Here is a 19904-nt window from a genome sequence, read left to right on the forward strand (position 1 = left end):
TGTGAGGATGGCACAGTAGGCTTAGTGGCAGTAGGTGTATGCTGTGTGATCTGGGCTTGTAATATGTTCTGAAATGCAGCAGAGGAAGCAGCCAGACTCTGTATAGAGTTAGAAAATGAGTCCAACCAGGGAGGAGGGACGGGTGGGGCTGCTATACAGGCTGTAATGGCTATGAGAGACCCATCAGGGGAGCCACAGGTGGGGTAATAATATGGTCAGCAATTTTAGCCAGCAAGTTAGAGAAAGTAGCCCATGGAAGATCTTGAACTGGAGCTGGGGGAAACTGATGTGCCCGGAGGTACAAAACAAGCAGTGCACTGACCAACCTCTGTGCTACAGATTTTAAAGTCTACTAGAGTAGGTGCCTTGCTTTTGTTAGACATAACTGCAAGGAGTGTACACTCACAATATGGTAATGTGCAGGTTGTAACTGGTAACAGTATGTGACAATGAGTCTGCACAAATACAATACACAATACCAAAATACAAGAAAGCGATAAGCGCTGTCAATTATTCAATTCCCACAGAACCTTTACCATTAATTCTTTCCTTTTAAAACGGACTGCTGCCCTCAAATGATTGGGGTGTTGAGTCCCAATATTTTAATAGAACAAAAAGAAATTTATTGAAGGCGCTGTCCAGTTCTAAAAAGTTTTTTTTATTTAAAATATTAAAATCACCAAAATTATATGCATTCACATTTAATACCAATCCCACGGGTCTCTATATATAAGAGATCCAGCTATTGGACATCTTTAGTATTCCAAAAAACGTACTTTTATCTTTGTAATACTTATTTGAAACACAACTGTGCACAGTGGATACAATTTCAATATAACAAATGTACCTTATCATACAGCAACAATTGTATCAATAGCTCATATAGGTAGTTGTTATAAATATTCTCCCACAATGGGCATCAAATAATACAATCAACAGCCTTTCAGTAAAAAACAACCCCCTAGGGGTTATATATTAGGTAGATCACATTCTTCTGAGGAAACAGCCGCTGCTATTTGGATGAGAAACGCGTCAAGAGTTGCTCCTAAACAGCGTGGACAATAGTATTTGAAAGCGGCACAGACGTCTCCAGCGTAGGCAACGCTCCTGCTACTACAAGTGGACCTGACACCGCAAGCCCAGCCGCACAGCCATCTGTTCCGAGGGCTTATTATAGCCACTACAGCAAACGCTGGTAATGTGATCTGGACAGCGGGAGGCGGGCAGACAGATCTCGAACGGCAATAAGGTGTTTCAGAGGACGGAGGCAATATTTTAAATTAAAAAAAAAAAAACTTTTTAGAACTGGACAGCTCCTTCAATAAATTTCTTCAAATACAATACACAGTGATGTGAGGCAAAGTAAATCATATACACACCTGTACTCAAGGGTTATTTTAATAATAAAGCACAGGGAAAGTAATATAATGTACAGAGAAAGAGATACAGACAGCAGAACTAGCATAAGTAACATACAATGCAGATATACAATTTAACTGCAGTGGGAACGGATATCAACTACTCAGCCAGTGAAGTAAAGCTGGTAGGATGCACCACTGTGTATAACCTGACTTCAAGGAGAGGTATACAGGGAGACCGAACTCAGAATTCCCGGAGACCAGCAGAGCTCTTGTGATGGCTGCCTAGCGTCTCTTTGGGGAATGAGAGTGAGGGATGAGCAGCCCACAATGGGAAAACCTCAGCGGAACGGCGCCCTGGGCTGGGGAATCGCTGACATCCACCACCGGTTCCCTGGCCTGTAATTTGTTCCCCAGCGCCTGTAACATTATGCTCTGGTGGTCTAGTGGGTCCCAAGGTCACACAATGGTCTGGGATCACGGCAGCGCTGCCAGTCCATCTCCCGGGACCGGCAGCATAGGACTGCTAGAATCGTGGGTCTCGCCTTACCTTTCCCCCATGTGTTCTGGGTGCAGTGCGGGGTGCCCCTGTGCGCCCCTGCTAGCTGAAGGTTGCCAGGGTCAAAAGAAAATCACCTACCCAGTTGTGGTGTCACGGTGGGGGTGATGGAGCATCAGCGCTGGTGTCCCAATGTTCAGGAAAAAGTAAAAGAAAATTAAACAATTGTTAATAAATAAAAAGCTTGGGCTACATGCTGTAGCCCCACTATTCAGTGGTGACCAGCTCCTGCTGGCACCAAACAAAAACTGAAGAGCCTGAGTTGTGGGCGGTGTATGAGAGGAGAGAGCCCAGTGCATCCTGTGAGGCTCAAAGCTTTGCTGTTCGGTGCCTGATCCTGATCTCCACCAAGCATACCCCAAGGTTAACCCTGTGGAGACCCTGGACCGCGAACAAGAAAACTAGTTTTTGGCTGCAAAGTGATGTAGAACAAGGCGCGTTAGCCATGTATTTGCACAGAAATGTGTATTCATTCCGTATGCAGTATCAGCGCAGAAGAAATTGCTGGGCATAGTGATCTTGGAAATGCATATTTCACACAAGGCATGTTTATACTAGAATAGAATTACACTGATGAGGAAACAAATATTGACTATGGGCCTGAGTCAGGGATGGACACAGTACCACAGTACTGTGCTAAAATATACCAATGCTGCAGGAGGCATCTTGTGTAAATAGACCCCTCCTGCATGCTTGTGTGACCTGCTGCTGCACCCAAAGGTGCAGCATCGGATCACTTGCATGAGCATCGGCCAACTGAAAAACCCAGTGGTTACTCAGGATGACTGAGCTGTTCAAACTTCTGGGGACAGTAAATCTTTGTCACAAGACGCAGACATTAGCCTTAGAACTTCCAGAAAATGGGGATGACATGACTCCATTTTCGGGAACACTGCCCAGCGCAACCCTGAAACGGTAAAAGCTTGTCAAGCTGGGCATATACTATAATTATCTGGCAGATCATCTGCCAGGTCTGGCTGGTTGGAATAAAAATCTGGTAACAGTTTACAGCAAATGACAAATCGACCACTTGCTCCTAAACACTAGAAAATGGACAAAACCTGTAATTCAGACAAATTGGTTTATCCCTAAAATAAAGTTGGGATAAAAAGTATTTAATAAACTATAAAATTAAATCTGTATCTGTTTCAGCACTTTGCATTTTAATTGCTCTAACTATCTTTTAGTCCAAAGTATTTTATCAGAACCAAATCAGGGAGTTTACAAATTATAATTTGTACTTTATCCGTCCATTGGCTCTATATCCCTAATGACATCTCCGAGATGTTTCCATGGGCTTGTCTTCAATCACACTGCATCCTAAGCAATCAACTTCCTTGAACTGTGAGCGTAGCACGAATGGTCTTTGTTACTTCCATATATCCTGCTCATTTCCATAGTCCTAGCCGTTACTTAGTACAAGTGCCTATTGTCAACTATGGCAAGCTTTGTACATTTTAGGAAATAAGCAACTGGTAAAAGTCTTCCTGGGATCAAGGGATGTATAAAGTAACCAATAGTAAAAGCTAAGTGATTCGCCACTCCATATAACGTGTATGTACTGTATATACCTAAATGTATATATACCAAGTTGGATTTTGTGAATAATAAAGCAGTGACAACTGGTTTAAGTTTGCATCTATTTTTGGTGTACATAATAACAGCAAAGTTTGGCATGGACCTCTGTCTTCTCAACTCAGTTATTTTATACAAATGACTAACTATAGTGATATCTACTTAGGATGCAGCAAAATCAAACACCTCGGACATATTTAGGTTCAAAGCTTGCCTTCACCAGAAACCATAGAAAGATGGGCTTACTTGGCAATTCTCAGCTTTCCCACTTCACCCCTTCCTGAGGCCTTCGCCCATTGCTGTGCCAAGTACTTGGGAAGCTGCAAAAGAACAAAATATCCATTCAATTTCAGCTCGATATAAACACATTCTGCAAGTGACACATACTTCTGTCAATCTAATCTAGATTATGGCAATGTTTAGCAATGCAGAGGATCCAAGTGTTTGTTCTTTCAAAAATGCAAATAGGATAAAAATACTATATTTAGTCTGTGCGTATCTGCTTTGTTCGGCTGATAGAGGTCTTTTCTATTTGAATATCAAAAGAAATATTTCCCGAACAAATGGAAAAAGCATCAAAGCATTGTAGCGTTCATCTGTTCAATACCAGTGTCCAGTGACTAATTTGCAAATGGTAAACCATGTACAAAGGTACAAGCCAGCATCAGATGGGCAACTCATTTCACTGTGCTACAAAAATGAATAAAACATTTCAATTTATAAAACATAGTTATACACTTTTAAGTACATAAAGATACAGCTTTGGCAAATAAGAAAAACATATTTTATCAGGAGTAGACAAAATAATGTAGAAATCTAGACGCAAGCAGAATCTTTTAACGAGCCAGGAAAGATGGGCATCCAAGTCAGTGTTGTCAAAAATAGGATAGGACTGTGGACGGGATCACTTGCTAAAATCGTCAAAGAGCCCAAATGGTCTCAAGGAGCCAGCATAGCATAAGCTTGTCACAGATCAACAAATCTGTGGATTTCCAGCTGAAAGCTCACTTTCTCAACAGCCATAAATCTAAAGGGGCCTACACATTGGCCGATCCGCCGCCGAGCTGCCCGACGGCGGATACGCCCGACGGGCGACCCGGCGGCGGAGGGCAGTGACGGGGGGAGTGAAGTTTCTTCACTTCCCCCCGTCACCCGGCTGCATTGAAGTACAGGTAAATATGGACGAGATCGTCCATATTGGCCTGCATGTACAGCCGACGGGGGACCAGCGATGAACGAGCACGGGGCCGCGCATCGTTCATCGCTGGTGACTCCACACTCAAAGATATGAACGGTATCTCGTTCATTTATGAACGAGATCGTTCATATCTTTGACTGATGTCGGAGAGTGTGTAGGGCCCTTTAGTCTTGTCAGTAAGCAAGGCGATGTGGTGAATAGGGCTTTCAGCTAAGCAAACTCCATGAACCAGGTTCAATTAGCAGACAGAATGGCTTCCTGCAGCTGCTCATGTGCAATTTAATAACCTCTCATACGGGGTAATTCAGACCTGATCGCTGCTGTGCGTTTTCGCACAGCGGGCGATCAGATCTGAACTGCGCATGCGTATGCACCGCAATGCGCCAGCGTGTCGGACGGCTGCACCGGGCAACGGTGTCAAGCGACGGGATGGTGCAAAATAAGCGATTGCACAGGCGATCACAAGGTTATACACAGGAAGAGGCCGTTAATGGGTGACAACTGACCGTTCTACAGGAGTGTCCAGAAAAACACAGGCGGGATCTGGCGTTTTCAGGGAGGGTGTCTGACGTCAGCTCCGGCCCCAATCAGCAATATCACATCGCAGCAGCTGAGAAAGTCCTGGGCTGAGCAGAGACTGCACAAACTGATGTAGCTCTGCTTATGAAGCGAACGCACACTTGCACAGCATTTTCCCCTCCCCCTGCAGACGGCCACCATCTGATCGCAGGGCAGCAAGAAACGCAGCCCAGCGATTAAGTCTGAATTAGCCCTACAGTTACAAAACTCAAACAAGAGTGTGCTCGGAGCAAGAGAAGAGTAAGCTTTGTTAGCATAGGAATAGTCTCTCATACCCCTTTTAAATTCACAGAGCAGGGTCGCAACCCCGGAATTTGTACACGGGTGCTACCTGGTTTAGAATACCTTTCAGACTTGCGGCCCTGGCATATTGCCGGGTTGGTGACATCACCATCGACGCTACAGAAGGCGGTGCTTGGAGATGATCATCTCCAAGTACCACCTCATCCTATGCAGAGGACAGGTGCCAGGTCGCCTTGACACTGCACCTTTCACACTGCAGTTCGATTCTGGCTTAAACCCAGGTCGCGACCTGGGATGAAATGCCAGGACGCTAGACCTGGGATATTTCTTCAGGACCCTTTCAGACTAAGCAAAATCCTGAGTTGATGCGCATTCACATGCCATAACCCGGGAAATTTATGCTAGTCTGAAAGGGGTATTAGTCACATCACAGTAGGAGGGGGGGTTAACGCAAAGTTAGGACTTTAAACACCCTTGTAAAACTGTTCTGAGTGTCAGTCTTTTGGGGATACATCAAATTAAACGTTTTTCCACTTTTGATGTTAGCCTATCAGATTGTACAAATGACTGTAATCCTATGTTCTATATTTCCACTTAGTGCATTCATTTTGTATGTCAGGTGTTATATGATTCAATTATAGTCAAGGCACTGTACCCTTAACATTAAATCTAAAATTTTATAAAATTGCCCTGGTATTTCTAACAAATCTACAATCTTATTAAAAATAGAAGTACTGCTTAATTGCGTTAACCATTTGGATGCTAAGATAGTGTTAGTCCTTCATTGTTAAACCATTGTAACAGGCGCTATGGCAAATTAGATTTTGAGATTAGTCCAGCCAGGGGATGAATCAGTATGTAACAGAGCTGAAACAAATAATTTTAAAATTTAGCCTTATATGCACATATTATTCAATAGTAAAACATTGTTTAATGACTTGTATAGTCTTAATACTTTTTAAATACACATATCACTGACATTCACAGGTCAGGTCTACTGGTAAGTTAATTGACTCCCGATAAAAAAATAAAATAAGATTTTACTTACCGGTAAATCTATTTCTCGTAGTCCGTAGAGGATGCTGGGGACTCCGTAAGGACCATGGGGAAGAGACGGGCTCCGCAGGAGACATGGGCACTTTAAGAAAGAATTTAGTTCCTGGTGTGCACTGGCTCCTCCCGCTCTGCCCCTCCTCCAGACCTTAGTTAGAGAACTGTGCCCAGAGGAGATGGACAGTACGAGGAAAGGATTTTTGTTAATCCAAGGGCAAGATTCATACCAGCCACACCAATGACACCGTATAACTTGTGATAACAATCCAGTAAACAGCATGACAATAACATAGCATCAGTTCACGCCAGATGCAACAATAACGTAACCCTTATTGAAGCAACTACTATATACAAGTATTGCAGAAGAAGTCCGCACTTGGGACGGGCGCCCAGCATCCTCTACGGACTACGAGAAATAGATTTACCGGTAAGTAAAATCTTATTTTCTCTAACGTCCTAGAGGATGCTGGGGACTCCGTAAGGACCATGGGGATTATACCAAAGCTCCCAAACGGGCGGGAGAGTGCGGATGACTCTGCAGCACCGATTGAGCAAACATGAGGTCCTCCTCAGCCAGGGTATCAAACTTATAGAATTTTGCAAAGGTGTTTGTACCCGACCAAGTACCAGCTCGACACAGCTGTAGTGCCGAGACCCCTCGGGCAGCCGCCCAAGAAGAGCCCACTTTCCTAGTGGAATGGGCCTTGATCGATTTAGGTAACGGCAATCCTGCCGTAGAATGCGCCTGCTGAATCGTGTTACAGATCCAGCGAGCAAGAGTCTGCTTTGAAGCAAGGCCGCCAAGATTGTTGGCTGCATACAGAACAAACAGTGCTTCTGTTTTTCGGACTCTAGCCGTCCTGGCTACATAAATTTTCAAAGCCCTGACCACATCAAGGGACTCGGAATCCTCTAAGTCCCGTGTCGCCACAGGCACCACAATAGGTTGGTTCATATGAAAGGATGAAACCACTTTTGTCAGGAACTGAGCACGTGTCCGCAATTCCGCTCTATCCATATGGAAAACCAGATAGGGGCTTTTATGTGATAAAGCCGCTAATTCCGACACTCGCCTAGCCGAAGCCAGGGCTAATAACATGACCACCTTCCAAGTGAGATATTTCAACTCCACCGTTTTCAGTGGTTCAAACCAGTGTGACTTTAGGAAGCCCAAGACTACATTAAGGTCCCAAGGCGCCACCGGAGGCACAAACGGAGGCTGAATATGCAGTACTCCCTTAACAAACGTCTGAACTTCTGGGAGAGAAGCCAATTCTTTTTGAAAGAAAATGGATAGGGCCGAAATCTGGACCTTAATGGAGCCTAATTTAAGGCCCAAATCCACTCCAGTTTGTAGGAAGTGAAGGAAACGGCCCAGATGGAATTCTTCCGTAGGAGCATTCCTGGCCTCACACGGTGATAATGTTTTGCTGTTACTTCCTTCCTAGCCTTTATCAGCATAGGGATAACCTCCACCGGAATACCTTTTTCTGCTAGGATCCGGCATTCAACCGCCATGCCGTCAAACGCAGCCGCGGTAAGTCTTGGAACAGACAGGGACCCTGTTGCAACAGGTCCTGCCTTAGAGGAAGAGGCCACGGATCTTCCGTGAGCATTTCCTGTAGATCTGGATACCAGGTCCGTCGTGGCCAATCTGGTACAACGAGGATTGTTCTCACTCCTTTTCTTCTTACTTAGAGGAAGAGGAGGAAATACATAGACGGACCGGAACAACCACGGTGTCACGAGGGCGTCTACCGCTACTGCCTGAGGGTCTCTTGACCTGGCGCAATACCTCTGCAGCTTTTTGTTGAGGCGGGACGCCATCATGTCTATCTGTGGCAGTTCCCACCGACTCACAATCTGTGCGAAGACTTCTGGATGAAGTCCCCACTCTCCCGGGTGTAGGTCGTGTCCTCTGAGGAAGTCTGCTTCCCAGTTGTCCACTCCCGGAATGAACACTGCTGACAGTGCACTTACATGATTCTCCGCCCAGCAAAGAATCCTGGTGGCTTCCGCCATTGCGGCTCTGCTCCTTGTGCCGCCTTGGCGGTTTACATGAGCCACTGCGGTGATGTTGTCTGACTGGATCAGAACTGGTTGGTCGCGAAGTAAGGCCTCCGCTTGACGTAGGGCGTTGTATATGGCCCTTAGTTCCAGGATGTTGATGTGCAGACAAGTCTCTTGACTTGACCAAAGACCCAGGAAATTTCTTCCCTGTGTGACTGCTCCCAAACCGCAGAGGCTTGCGTCCGTGGTCACCAGGATCCATTCCTGAATGCCGAATCTGCGGCCCTCGAGAAGGTGAGCACTCTGCAGCCACCACAGGAGTGACACCCTGGCCCTGGGGGACAGGGTGATCAACCGATGCATCTGTAGATGTGATCCGGACCACTTGTCCAACAGATCCCATTGGAAAGTCCTCACATGGAACCTGCCAAAGGGAATGGCCTCGTATGAGGCCACCATCTTTCCCAGGACTCGAGTGCAATGATGCACGGACACCTGTCTTGTTTTCAAAAGGTTCCTGACCAGAGTCATAAGTTCCTGGGCTTTTTCTATCGGAAGATAAACCCTTTTCTGGGTCGTGTCCAGAATCATGCCCAAGAAGGGCAGACGAGTCGTAGGAACCAACTGCGACTTTGGGATATTGAGAATCCAGCCGTGTTGTTGTAACACTTTCAGTGAAAGAGATACGCTGTTCAGCAACTGCTCTCTTGATCTCGCTTTTATGAGGAGATCGTCCAAGTACGGGATAATTGTGACACCCTGCTTGCGCAGGAGCACCATCATTTCCGCCATTACCTTGGTGAAAATCCTCGGAGCCGTTGAGAGACCAAGCGGCAACGTCTGAAATTGGTAATGACAGTCCTGTACTGCAAATCTTAGGTACGCCTGATGAGGTGGATAAATGGGGACATGAAGATACGCATCCTTTATGTCCAGTGACACCATAAAATCCCCCCCTTCAAGGCTGGCGATGACCGCTCTTAGCGATTCCATCTTGAACTTGAACCTCTTCAAGTATAGGTTCAGAGATTTTAAATTCAATATGGGTCTGACCGAACCGTCCGGTTTCGGAACCACAAACATGGTCGAATAATACCCCCTTCCCTGTTGAAGGAGGGGAACCTCGACCCCCACCTGCTGAAGATACAATTTTTGTATTGCATTTAACACTATCTCCCTCTCTAGGGGGGAAGACGGTAGGGCCGATTTGAAAAACCGGCGAGGAGGCACCTCTTCGAATTCCAGCTTGTAACCCTGAGACACAATTTCTATTGCCCAGGGATCCACCTGGGAGTGAACCCACATGTGGCTGAAATTCCGAAGACGCGCCCCCACCGGCCCCGACTCCGCCAGTGGAGCCCCAGCGTCATGCGGTGGATTTTGCAGAGGCCGGGGAGGACTTCTGTTCCTGGGAACTAGCTGTATTGTGCAGCTTCTTTCCTCTGCCCCTCCCTCTGGCAAGAAAGGACGCACCTCGGACTTTCTTGTTTCTTTGTGAACGAAAGGACTGCATTTGATAATGCGGTGCTCTCTTAGGCTGTGAGGGAACATAAGGCAAAAAAATTTACTTTCCAGCCGTAGCTGTGGAGACCAGGTCCGATAGACCTTCACCGAACAATTCCTCACCCCTGTAAGGTAAAACCTCCATATGCCGTTTTGAGTCGGCATCACCTGTCCATTGCAGAGTCCAGAGGACCCTTCTGGCAGAAATCGACATAGCGTTTATTCTAGAACCCAGCAGACTAAGGTCTCTTTGAGCATCTCTCATATAAAGGACAGCGTCTTTAATATCCCTTAGGGTCAATAAAACAGTATCCCTATCTAGGGTATCAAACTCCTCTGATAAGGTATCAGTCCATGCCGCTACTGCACTACAGACCCAGGCCGACGCGATTGACGGTCTGAGCAAGGTACCTGAATGTGTATAAATGGACTTCAGGGTACCCTCCTGTTTGCGATCAGCAGCATCCTTGAGGGTAGCCGTATCCTGGGACGGCAGGGCTACCTTTTTGGATAAGCGAGTTAAAGCTTTGTCCACCCTAGGGGAGGATTCCCATCGTAACCTGTCCGTTGGCGGGAAAGGATACGCCATAAGAATCAGTTTGGAAATCTGCAGTTTTTTTATCTGGAGATTCCCAAGCTTTTTCACATAACTCATTCAGTTCGTGTGAGGGGGGAAAAGTTACCTCAGGTTTCTTTCTCTTATACATATAAACCCTTGTGTCAGGGACAGAGGTTTCCTCTGTGATGTGCAAAACCTCCTTAATTGCTATAATCATATATCGGAGTGATTTAGCCAACTTTGGCTGTAACTTTGCATCATCGTAATCAACACTGGAGTCAGAATCCATGTCGGTATCTGTGTCAACAATTTGGGACAGTGGGCGCTTATGAGACCCTGACGGTCCTTGTGACATAGGATCAGGCACGGGTAGAGACCCTGACTGTCCCAATGCATCAGCCTTGTCTAATCTTTTATGCAAAGAATTAACATTATCATTTAAAACCTTCCACATATCCATCCAATCAGGTGTCGGCGCCGTCGGCGGAGACACCACATTCATTTGCTCCCGCTCCTCTCCCACATAGCCTTCCACATCAGACATGTCGACACAAGCGAACCGACACACCACACACACAGGGAATGTCCTTTCTGAAGACAGTCTCTCTCCCCCCTCCCCCCCCCCCCGAGGCCCTTTGGAGAGACAGAGAGAGAGTATGCCAGCACACACCCCAGCGCTATATAACCCAGGAATAACACAGTAACTTAATGTTAACCCAGTAGCTGCTGTTAATATACTTTTTTGCGCCTAATTATGTGCCCCCCCCCCCCTCTCTTTTCAACCCTCTTCTACTGTGTATCAGCAGGGGAGAGCCTGGGGAGCTTCCTCTCAGCGTGCTGTGGAGAAAAAATGGCGCTGGTGAGTGCTGAGGGAGAAGCCCCGCCCCCTCGGTGGCGGGCTTCTGTCCCGCTTAAATTTTATTTCTTTGGCGGGGGCTCCTACATATATACAGTGCCTAGCTGTATATATGTGTTCATTTGCAAGAATGAGGTCCCAAATGCTGCCCAGGGCGCCCCCCCCCTGCGCCCTGCACCCTAACAGTGACCGGAGTATGTGTAGGTGTGTGGAGCAATGGCGCACAGCTGCAGTGCTGTGCGTTACCTCCAGTGAAGATCACGAAGTCTACTGCCGCCTGTGAAGTCTTCTTGCTTCTCATACTTACCCGGCTTCAGTCTTCCGGCTCTGCGAGGGGGACAGCGGCGCGGCTCTGGGACGGACGGCGAGGGTGAGATCCTGCGTACCGATCCCTCTATAGCTAATGGTGTCCAGTAGCCTAAGAAGCAGGACCTAGCTTCAGAGAGTAGGGCTGCTTCTCTCCCCTCAGTCCCACGATGCAGGGAGTCTGTTGCCAGCAGAGCTCCCTGAAAATAAAAACCTAACAAAAAACTTTCTATCAGCAAACTCAGGAGAGCTCACTGAAAAGCACCCAGCTCCTCTGGGCACAGAATCAAACTGAGGTCTGGAGGAGGGGCAGAGAGGGAGGAGCCAGTGCACACCAGGAACTAAAGTGCCCATGTCTCCTGCGGAGCCCGTCTCTTCCCCATGGTCCTTACGGAGTCCCCAGCATCCTCTAGGACGTTAGAGAAATAACCCTAGTGTGTAAATGTGTCCATGTACATGTGTTTAGGGGAGTTAGATGGGACAAGTGGTTCTTTTCTGTTGACAAATTCTATTTTTGTATATACATTTAACATAGGACTGGCAAAATTAATTTCTCATTAAAAAGACACTAGTAAATTTGTTTGACAGTTATTTTTAAATATAGCTTAAAAAAAAAAAAAAATATATTGTACAAGTAGCTATTTAGAAAACCTCCATCAAGTAGCACTCCCGCGCATTAACAACCCCCTCCCTCGTCTGAACACAAAAAGACGAGGGAGGTCCTTGTTAACGACAGCCATGCTGCCGTCGTTTCCTCCGCCCCCGGTATCGGAAAGTGTGCATGCACTTCCCTGCTGGGTCCTCGCCGCCGCCAATATCGGGGATCGCCTGGTGTGTGCTGGGCTTTACACTTTACTGATGCTGCAATTACCTAGATGCTTTTTAATTGGACCAAGCAGACTCATTCAGCCACTTAGGAGTTCTCAACAACCCTAGTAAAGAAGGGCATAAACTGTTACCTTAGTGCTGTAATTACTTTGCCTGATTTTTAACATTGGGGGGTATTCAATTAAGTGCAGTTTTTTCGATTGATCGAAAAAACGGCTCTGATTCTATACAGGGTATTCAATTGCGGGCGTTTTCGCCCATTTATTAATCCATTTTCGCCCATGTCGTTTCACTTTGTTTTTTGTCGAATCGGTATGGGCGAAAAACACACACCTGCGAATTCACCAAAACACATGTATCAGAATAAAATTCGCCGATACAAGTGGTTTTCCCCAGTGCCGGATTTTTCAACCAGTCAAATAAACGACACTGGCATTGAATAGGTTGAATGTAAATTCGACCTAAAAATGTGCGAAAAGTGCTGTTTTTTCGACTGGTCGAAAAAACGGCACTAATGAAATACCCCCCATTGTGCATATCTCTCTGACCAGCTCAAGTCGGAGGGTGACAGCAGCCCCAGAATGCTGCTGCTTAACTGGAGAGTAGAGATATGCGTTCCCAATCAAGTGGGGTTAAACCAGTAACCATTAGTGAGGGTAGGAGTAAGTGCCACATAGGCCCTTGATTATTTTCAGCCCTGGGCCTATCGTGAGACATGGAGGAGGTGTGACCTGTGAATACCTCCCAACTGTCCCTATTTTCATAGGACTGTCTCAATGTCACACCCACAGGACACAGTGTGTCTCACTGTCCCACCCACAGGCTGCAGTGGAGGGTGGGGAGGGAGTTGGGAGGCCCCGTCACTCTCTGCTCTGCTGCGGGGAATTTACGGTCTAATCACGGGAGTCAGAAGTGCTGGGGGCATGGCAACAGCTCATAGAGTGGGCGTAGTTTTGCCTCGCCCCCTTTTTGCAAAACTACACCCCTTTTGGGTCCAGGCACCTTCAGCACGCACAGGAGTTCCTTCTTAACCCTGCAGAATATTGGTAGGTATGGCTGTATGGGTGTGGCCAGTACAACCCCTATACTATCAGCCCTAATGTCTCCTTAAAATAAGATTTTAAACCTACCGGTAAATATTTTCCTCCTAGTCCGTAGAGGGTGCTGGGGACTCCGTAAGGACCATGGGGATAGACGGGCTCCGCAGGAGACATGGGCACTAAAAAAGAACTTTAGGAATGGGTGTGCACTGGCTCCTCCCTCTATGCCCCTCCTCCAAACCTCAGTTAGAGAAACTGTGCCCAGAGGAGACGGACAGTAAGAGGAATGGATTTTTGTTAATCCAAGGGCAAGATTCATACCAGCCCACACCATTCACACCGTATAACTTGGGTGATACGAACCAGTTAACAGCATCAGTCAGAGACTGAACAAAACTGTAACATAACCCTTATGTAAGCAATAACTATATACAAGTCTTGCAGAAGTAGTCTGCACCGGGACGGGCGCCCAGCATCCTCTACGGACTAGGAGAAAAAGATTTACCGGTAGGTTTAAAATCTTATTTTCTCTTACGTCCTAGAGGATGCTGGGGACTCCGTAAGGACCATGGGGATTATACCAAAGCTCCCAAACGGGCGGGAGAGTACGGATGACTATGCAGCACCGATTGAGCAAACATGAGGTCCTCCTCAGCCAAGGTATCAAACTTGTAAAACTTCGCAAAGGTGTTTGAACCCGACCAAGTAGCAGCTCGGCACAGCTGTAATGCCGAGACCCCTCGGGCAGCCGCCCAAGAAGAGCCCTCCTTCCTAGTGGAATGGGCCTTAACCGATTTTGGTAACGGCAATCCAGCCGTAGAATGAGCCTGCTGAATTGTGTTACAGATCCAGCGAGCAATAGTCTGCTTAGAAGCAGGAGCGCCAACCTTGTTGGCTGCATACAGGACAAACAGTGCCTCTGTTTTCCTGACCCGAGCTGTTCTGGCCACGTAAATTTTCAAAGCCCTGACTACATCAAGGGACTCGGAATCCTCCAAGTCTCGCGTAGCCACAGGCACGACAATAGGTTGGTTCATATGAAAAGATGAAACCACCTTGGGCAAGAATTGAGGACGAGTCCGCAATTCTGCTCTATCCACATGGAACACCAGATAGGGGCTTTTGTGAGACAAAGCCGCCAACTCCGACACTCGCCTAGCCGAAGCTAAGGCTAACGACATAACCACTTTCCAAGTGAGATATTTTAATTCCACCGTTTTAAGTGGTTCAAACCAGTGGGACTTAAGGAAACTCAAAACCACGTTAAGGTCCCAAGGCGCCACCGGACGTACAAAAGGAGGCTGAATATGCAGCACTCCCTTCACAAAAGTCTGTACTTCCGGGAGAGAAGCTAATTCCTTCTGAAAGAAAATGGATAGGGCCGAAATCTGAACCTTAATGGAGCCTAATTTTAGGCCCAAATTCACTCCAGTTTGCAGGAAGTGAAGGAAACGGCCCAGATGGAATTCTTCCGTAGGAGCATTCCTGGCCTCACACCAAGAAACATACTTCCGCCATATACGGTGATAATGTTTAGCTGTCACGTCCTTCCTAGCCTTTATCAGAGTAGAAATTACCTCATCCGGAATGCCCTTTTCCGCTAGGATCCAGTGTTCAACCGCCATGCCGTCAAACGCAGCCGTGGTAAGTCTTGGAACAGACAGGGCCCCTGTTGCAACAGGTCCTGTCTTACAGGAAGAGGCCACGGATCTTCTGTGAGCATTTCCTGCAGATCCGGATACCAGGCCCTTCGCGGCCAATCTGGAACAATGAGAATTGTCTGTACTCCTCTTTTTCTTATGATTCTCAACACCTTGGGTATGAGAGGAAGAGGAGGAAACACATAGACCGACTGGAACACCCACGGTGTCACCAAGGCGTCCACCGCCAGCGCCTGAGGGTCTCTTGACCTGGCGCAATACCTCTAGTTTTTTGTTGAGGCGAGACGCCATCATGTCTATTTGGGGCAGTCCCCACTGACTTGCAATCTGTGCGAAGACATCCTGATGAAGTCCCCACTCTCCTGGATGTAGATCGTGTCTGCTGAGGAAGTCTGCTTCCCAGTTGTCCACCCCCGGAATGAACACTGCTGACAGTGCGCATACATGATTTTCCGCCCAGCGAAGAATCCTGGTGGCTTCCGTCATTGCCACTCTGCTCCTTGTGCCGCCTTGGTGGTTTACATGAGCCACTGCGGTGATGTTGTCTGACTGAATCAGAACCGGTCGATCGCAAAGCATATTCTCCGCTTGACGAAGGGGGTTGTATATGGCCCTCAGCTCCAGGACGTTGATGTGAAGACAAGTCTCCTGGCTTGACCAAAGACCTTGGAAGTTTCTTCCCTGTGTGACTGCTCCCCAACCTCGGAGGCTCGCGTCCGTGGTTACCAGAATCCAATCCTGAATGCCGAACCTGCGACCCTCTAGAAGGTGAGCACTCTGCAGCCACCACAGGAGAGATACCCTTGCCCTGGGGGACAGGGTGATCAACTGATGAATCTGTAGATGTGACCCGTACCACTTGTCCAGTAGGTCCCATTGGAAAGTCCTCGCATGAAACCTGCTGAAGGGAATGGCCTTGTAAGACGCCACCATCTTTCTCAGGACTCGAGTGCAGTGATGCACTGACACCTGTTTTGGCTTCAATAGGTCCCTGACCAGAGACATGAGTTCCTGGGCCTTTTCTATCGGCAGAGAAACCCTTTTCTGGTCCGTATCCAGAATCATGCCTAAGAAGGTCAAACGAGTCGTTGGAACCAACTGTGACTTTGGGATATTGAGAATCCAGCCGTGTTGCTGCAACACCTTCAGCGAAAGTGACACGCTGTTCAACAACTGCTCTCGTGATCTCGCTTTTATGAGGAGATCGTCCAAGTACGGGATAATTGTGACACCCTGCTTGCACAGGAGCACCATCATCTCCGCCATTACTTTGGTGAAAATCCTCGGGGCCGTGGAAAGCCCAAACGGCAACGTCTGAAATTGGTAATGACACTCCTGTACCGCAAATCTCAGGTACGCCTGATGAGGTGGATAAATGGGAACATGAAGGTATGCATCCTTTATGTCCAGGGATACCATAAAATCCCCCCCTTCTAGGCTGGCGATGATCGCTCTGAGCGATTCCATCTTGAACTTGAACCTTTTCAAGTATAGGTTCAAGGATTTGAAATTTAAAATGGGCCTGACCGAACCGTCCGGTTTCGGGACTACAAACAGTGTTGAGTAATACCCCTTCCCTTGCTGAAGCAGGGGAACTTTGACCACCACCTGTTGAAGACACAATTTTTGTAACTCGCATTTAAAACTATCTCCCTTTCTGGGGGAGAAGCTGGCAGGGCCGATTTGAAAAACCGGCGAGGAGGCACCTCTTCGAATTCCAGCTTGTACCCCTGGGAAACAATTTCTATTGCCCAGGGATCCACCTGTGAGTGAAACCAGATGTGGCTGAAAAGTCGAAGACATGCCCCCACTGGGGCGGACTCCCTCAGCGGAGCCCCAGCATCATGCGGTGGATTTTGTAGAGGCCGGGGAGGACTTCTGCTCCTGGGAACTAGCTGTGGTAGGCAGCTTTTTCCCTCTGCCCTTACCTCTGGCAAGAAAGGAAGATCCTCGTACTCTCTTGTTTTTATTTGACCGAAAGGACTGCATCTGATAATGTGACGCTTTCTTAGGCTGTGAGGGAATATAAGGCAAAAATTTGATTTACCTGCCGTAGCTGTGGAAACCAGGTCCGAGAGACCTTCCCCAAACAATTCCTCACCCCTGTAAGGCAAAACCTGCATATGCCTCTTTGAGTCGGCATCCCCTGTCCATTGCCGGGTCCATAGGACTCGTCTAGCAGAAATCGCCATAGCGTTGACCCTAGAACCCAGTAGGTCAATGTCCCTTTGAGCATCTCTCATATATAAGACAGCATCTTTAATATGACCCAGGGTCAATAAAATGGTATCCTTATCCAGGGTATCAAGTTCCGCCGACAAGGTATCTGTCCACGCTATCACAGCGCTACAAACCCAAGCCGACGCTATCGCCGGTCCGAGTAAGGTACCAGAATGTGTGTAAATGGACTTCAAGGTAGCCTCCTGCTTGCAATCAGCAGGATCCCTGAGGGTAGCCGTATCTTGGGATGGCAGCACTACCTTTTTGGATAAGCGTGTCAACGCTTTGTCCACCCTTGGGGAGGATTCCCACCGTATCCTGTCCTTATTCGGGAAAGGATGCGCCATAAGAATCCTTTTGGAAATCTGCAGTTTTTTGTCTGGAGATTCCCAAGCCTTTTCAAATAACTCGTTCAGCTCATGAGACGGGGGAAAGGTTACCTCAGGTTTCTTTTCCTTATACATGTGTACCCACGTGTCAGGGACAGGGGGGTCCTCTGTGATATGCAAAACATCTTTTATTGCAATAATCATATATTGAATACTTTTATCCAATTTTGGCTGTAACTTTGCATCATCGTAGTCGACATTGGAGTCAGAATCCGTGTCGGTATCAGTGTCTACTATTTGGGATAGTGGGCGCTTTTGAGACCCCAAAGGTCCCTGTGACATAGGGGCAGGCAGGGCTCGACACCCTGTACATTCCCTGGACTCAGCTTTGTCCAACCTTTTGTGCAATAAATTCACATTAGCACTTAAAACATTCCACATATCCAGACAGTCAGGTGTCGGCGTTGCCGACGGAGACACCACCGTCATTTGCTCCACCTCCTCCCTAGGAGAGCCTTCTACCTCAGACATGCCGACATACGCGTACCGACACACCACACACTCAGGGAATCCTCTTATCTGAAGACAGTTCCCCCTTAAGGCCCTTTGGAGAGACAGAGAGAGAGTATGCCAGCACACACCCAGTGCTAATGACCCAGGAAAAAAAATACAATATGTTTACCCAGACAGCACTGTTTATCCGTATCTGCGCCAAATTATGTGCCCCCCCCCCTTCTTTAAAACCCTCTTTCACCGTGTAAGCAGGGGAGAGTCCGGGGAGCGTCCTCTCAGCGGTGTGCGGTGGAGAAAATGGCGCCGGTGAGTGCCGAGGAACAAGCTCCGCCCCCTCAGCGGCGGGCTTCGGTCCCGCTGAAAATTTTCAAAACTGGCGGGGGATCTCTTATATACAGTGCCCAGCCTGTATATATCATTTTAAGCCAGATATGGAGGTTCTTATTGCTGCCCAGGGCGCCCCCCCTGCGCCCTGCACCCTTACAGTGCCTGCCGTGTGTGTGTTGTGTGGGAGCAATGGCGCGCAGCATTACCACTGCGCGTTACCTCAATGAAGATCTGAAGACTTCTGCCGCCTCTGAAGTCTTCTTTCTTCACATACTCACCCGGCTTCTATCTTCCGGCTCTGCGAGGAGGACGGCGGCGCGGCTCCGGGACGAAAGGCAAGGGTGAGACCTGCGTTCCGTTCCCTCTGGAGCTAATGGTGTCCAGTAGCCTAAGAAACAGAGCCTAACGTTAAAGTAGGTCTCTTTCTCTCCCCTCAGTCCCTCGATGCAGGGAGTCTGTTGCCAGCAGGCTCCCCGAAAATAAAAAAACAAACAAAATACTTTCTTTTCAGGAAACTTAGGAGAGCTCCCTGTAATGAACCCAGTCTCCTATGGGCACAGTATTAAACTGAGGGGCATAGAGGGAGGAGCCAGTGCACACCCATTCCTAAAGTTCTTTTTTAGTGCCCATGTCTCCTGCGGAGCCCGTCTATCCCCATGGTCCTTACGAAGTCCCCAGCATCCTCTAGGACGTAAGAGAAATACAGTGCATCCAGAAAGTATTCACAGCGCTTCACTTTTTCCACATTTTGTTATGTTGCAGCCTTATTCCAAAATGGAATAAATTAATTTTCCCTCAAAATTCTACACACAATACCCCATAATGACAACATGAAAATAAGTTTTTTTGAGATTTTTCAAATTTATTACAAATAAAAAACAAATGGGCCCTACACACTGGCAGATCTGCCCGACAGTGGATACGGCCGAAGGGCGACCCAGCGGCAGGGGGGAGGTGACGGGGGGAGTGAAGTTTCTTCACTTCCCCCGTCACCCGGTTCCATAGCACTACATGCTAATATGGACAATCTCGTCCATATTGGCCTGCATGCATAAACGACGGGGCATCAACGATTAACGAGCAATAGTTAATCGTTGGTGCCTACACACTGCACGATATGTACGAGTTCTCGTTCATTAATGAACGAGAACGTTCATATCGTGCAGTATTATCTGCCAGTGTGTAGG

General features: G+C 47.6%; 1 protein-coding gene across 2 annotated transcripts in view; it reads right to left on the minus strand.

Moving 5' to 3' along the window:
• GTF2F2 (general transcription factor IIF subunit 2) overlaps window positions 1–19904 on the minus strand; it is a 423942-nt gene that overhangs the window by 398562 nt on the left and 5476 nt on the right. For both annotated transcript variants that reach the window (XM_063952832.1, XM_063952831.1), the window contains exon 2: window positions 3739–3812. In XM_063952832.1, coding sequence (XP_063808902.1) covers window positions 3739–3812 — 74 coding nt within the window. The remainder of the gene's footprint in view (window positions 1–3738; window positions 3813–19904) is intronic.

The sequence above is a fragment of the Pseudophryne corroboree genome, chromosome 2 (genome assembly GCF_028390025.1).
Source record: "Pseudophryne corroboree isolate aPseCor3 chromosome 2, aPseCor3.hap2, whole genome shotgun sequence".
NCBI classification, from domain to species: domain Eukaryota; kingdom Metazoa; phylum Chordata; class Amphibia; order Anura; family Myobatrachidae; genus Pseudophryne; species Pseudophryne corroboree.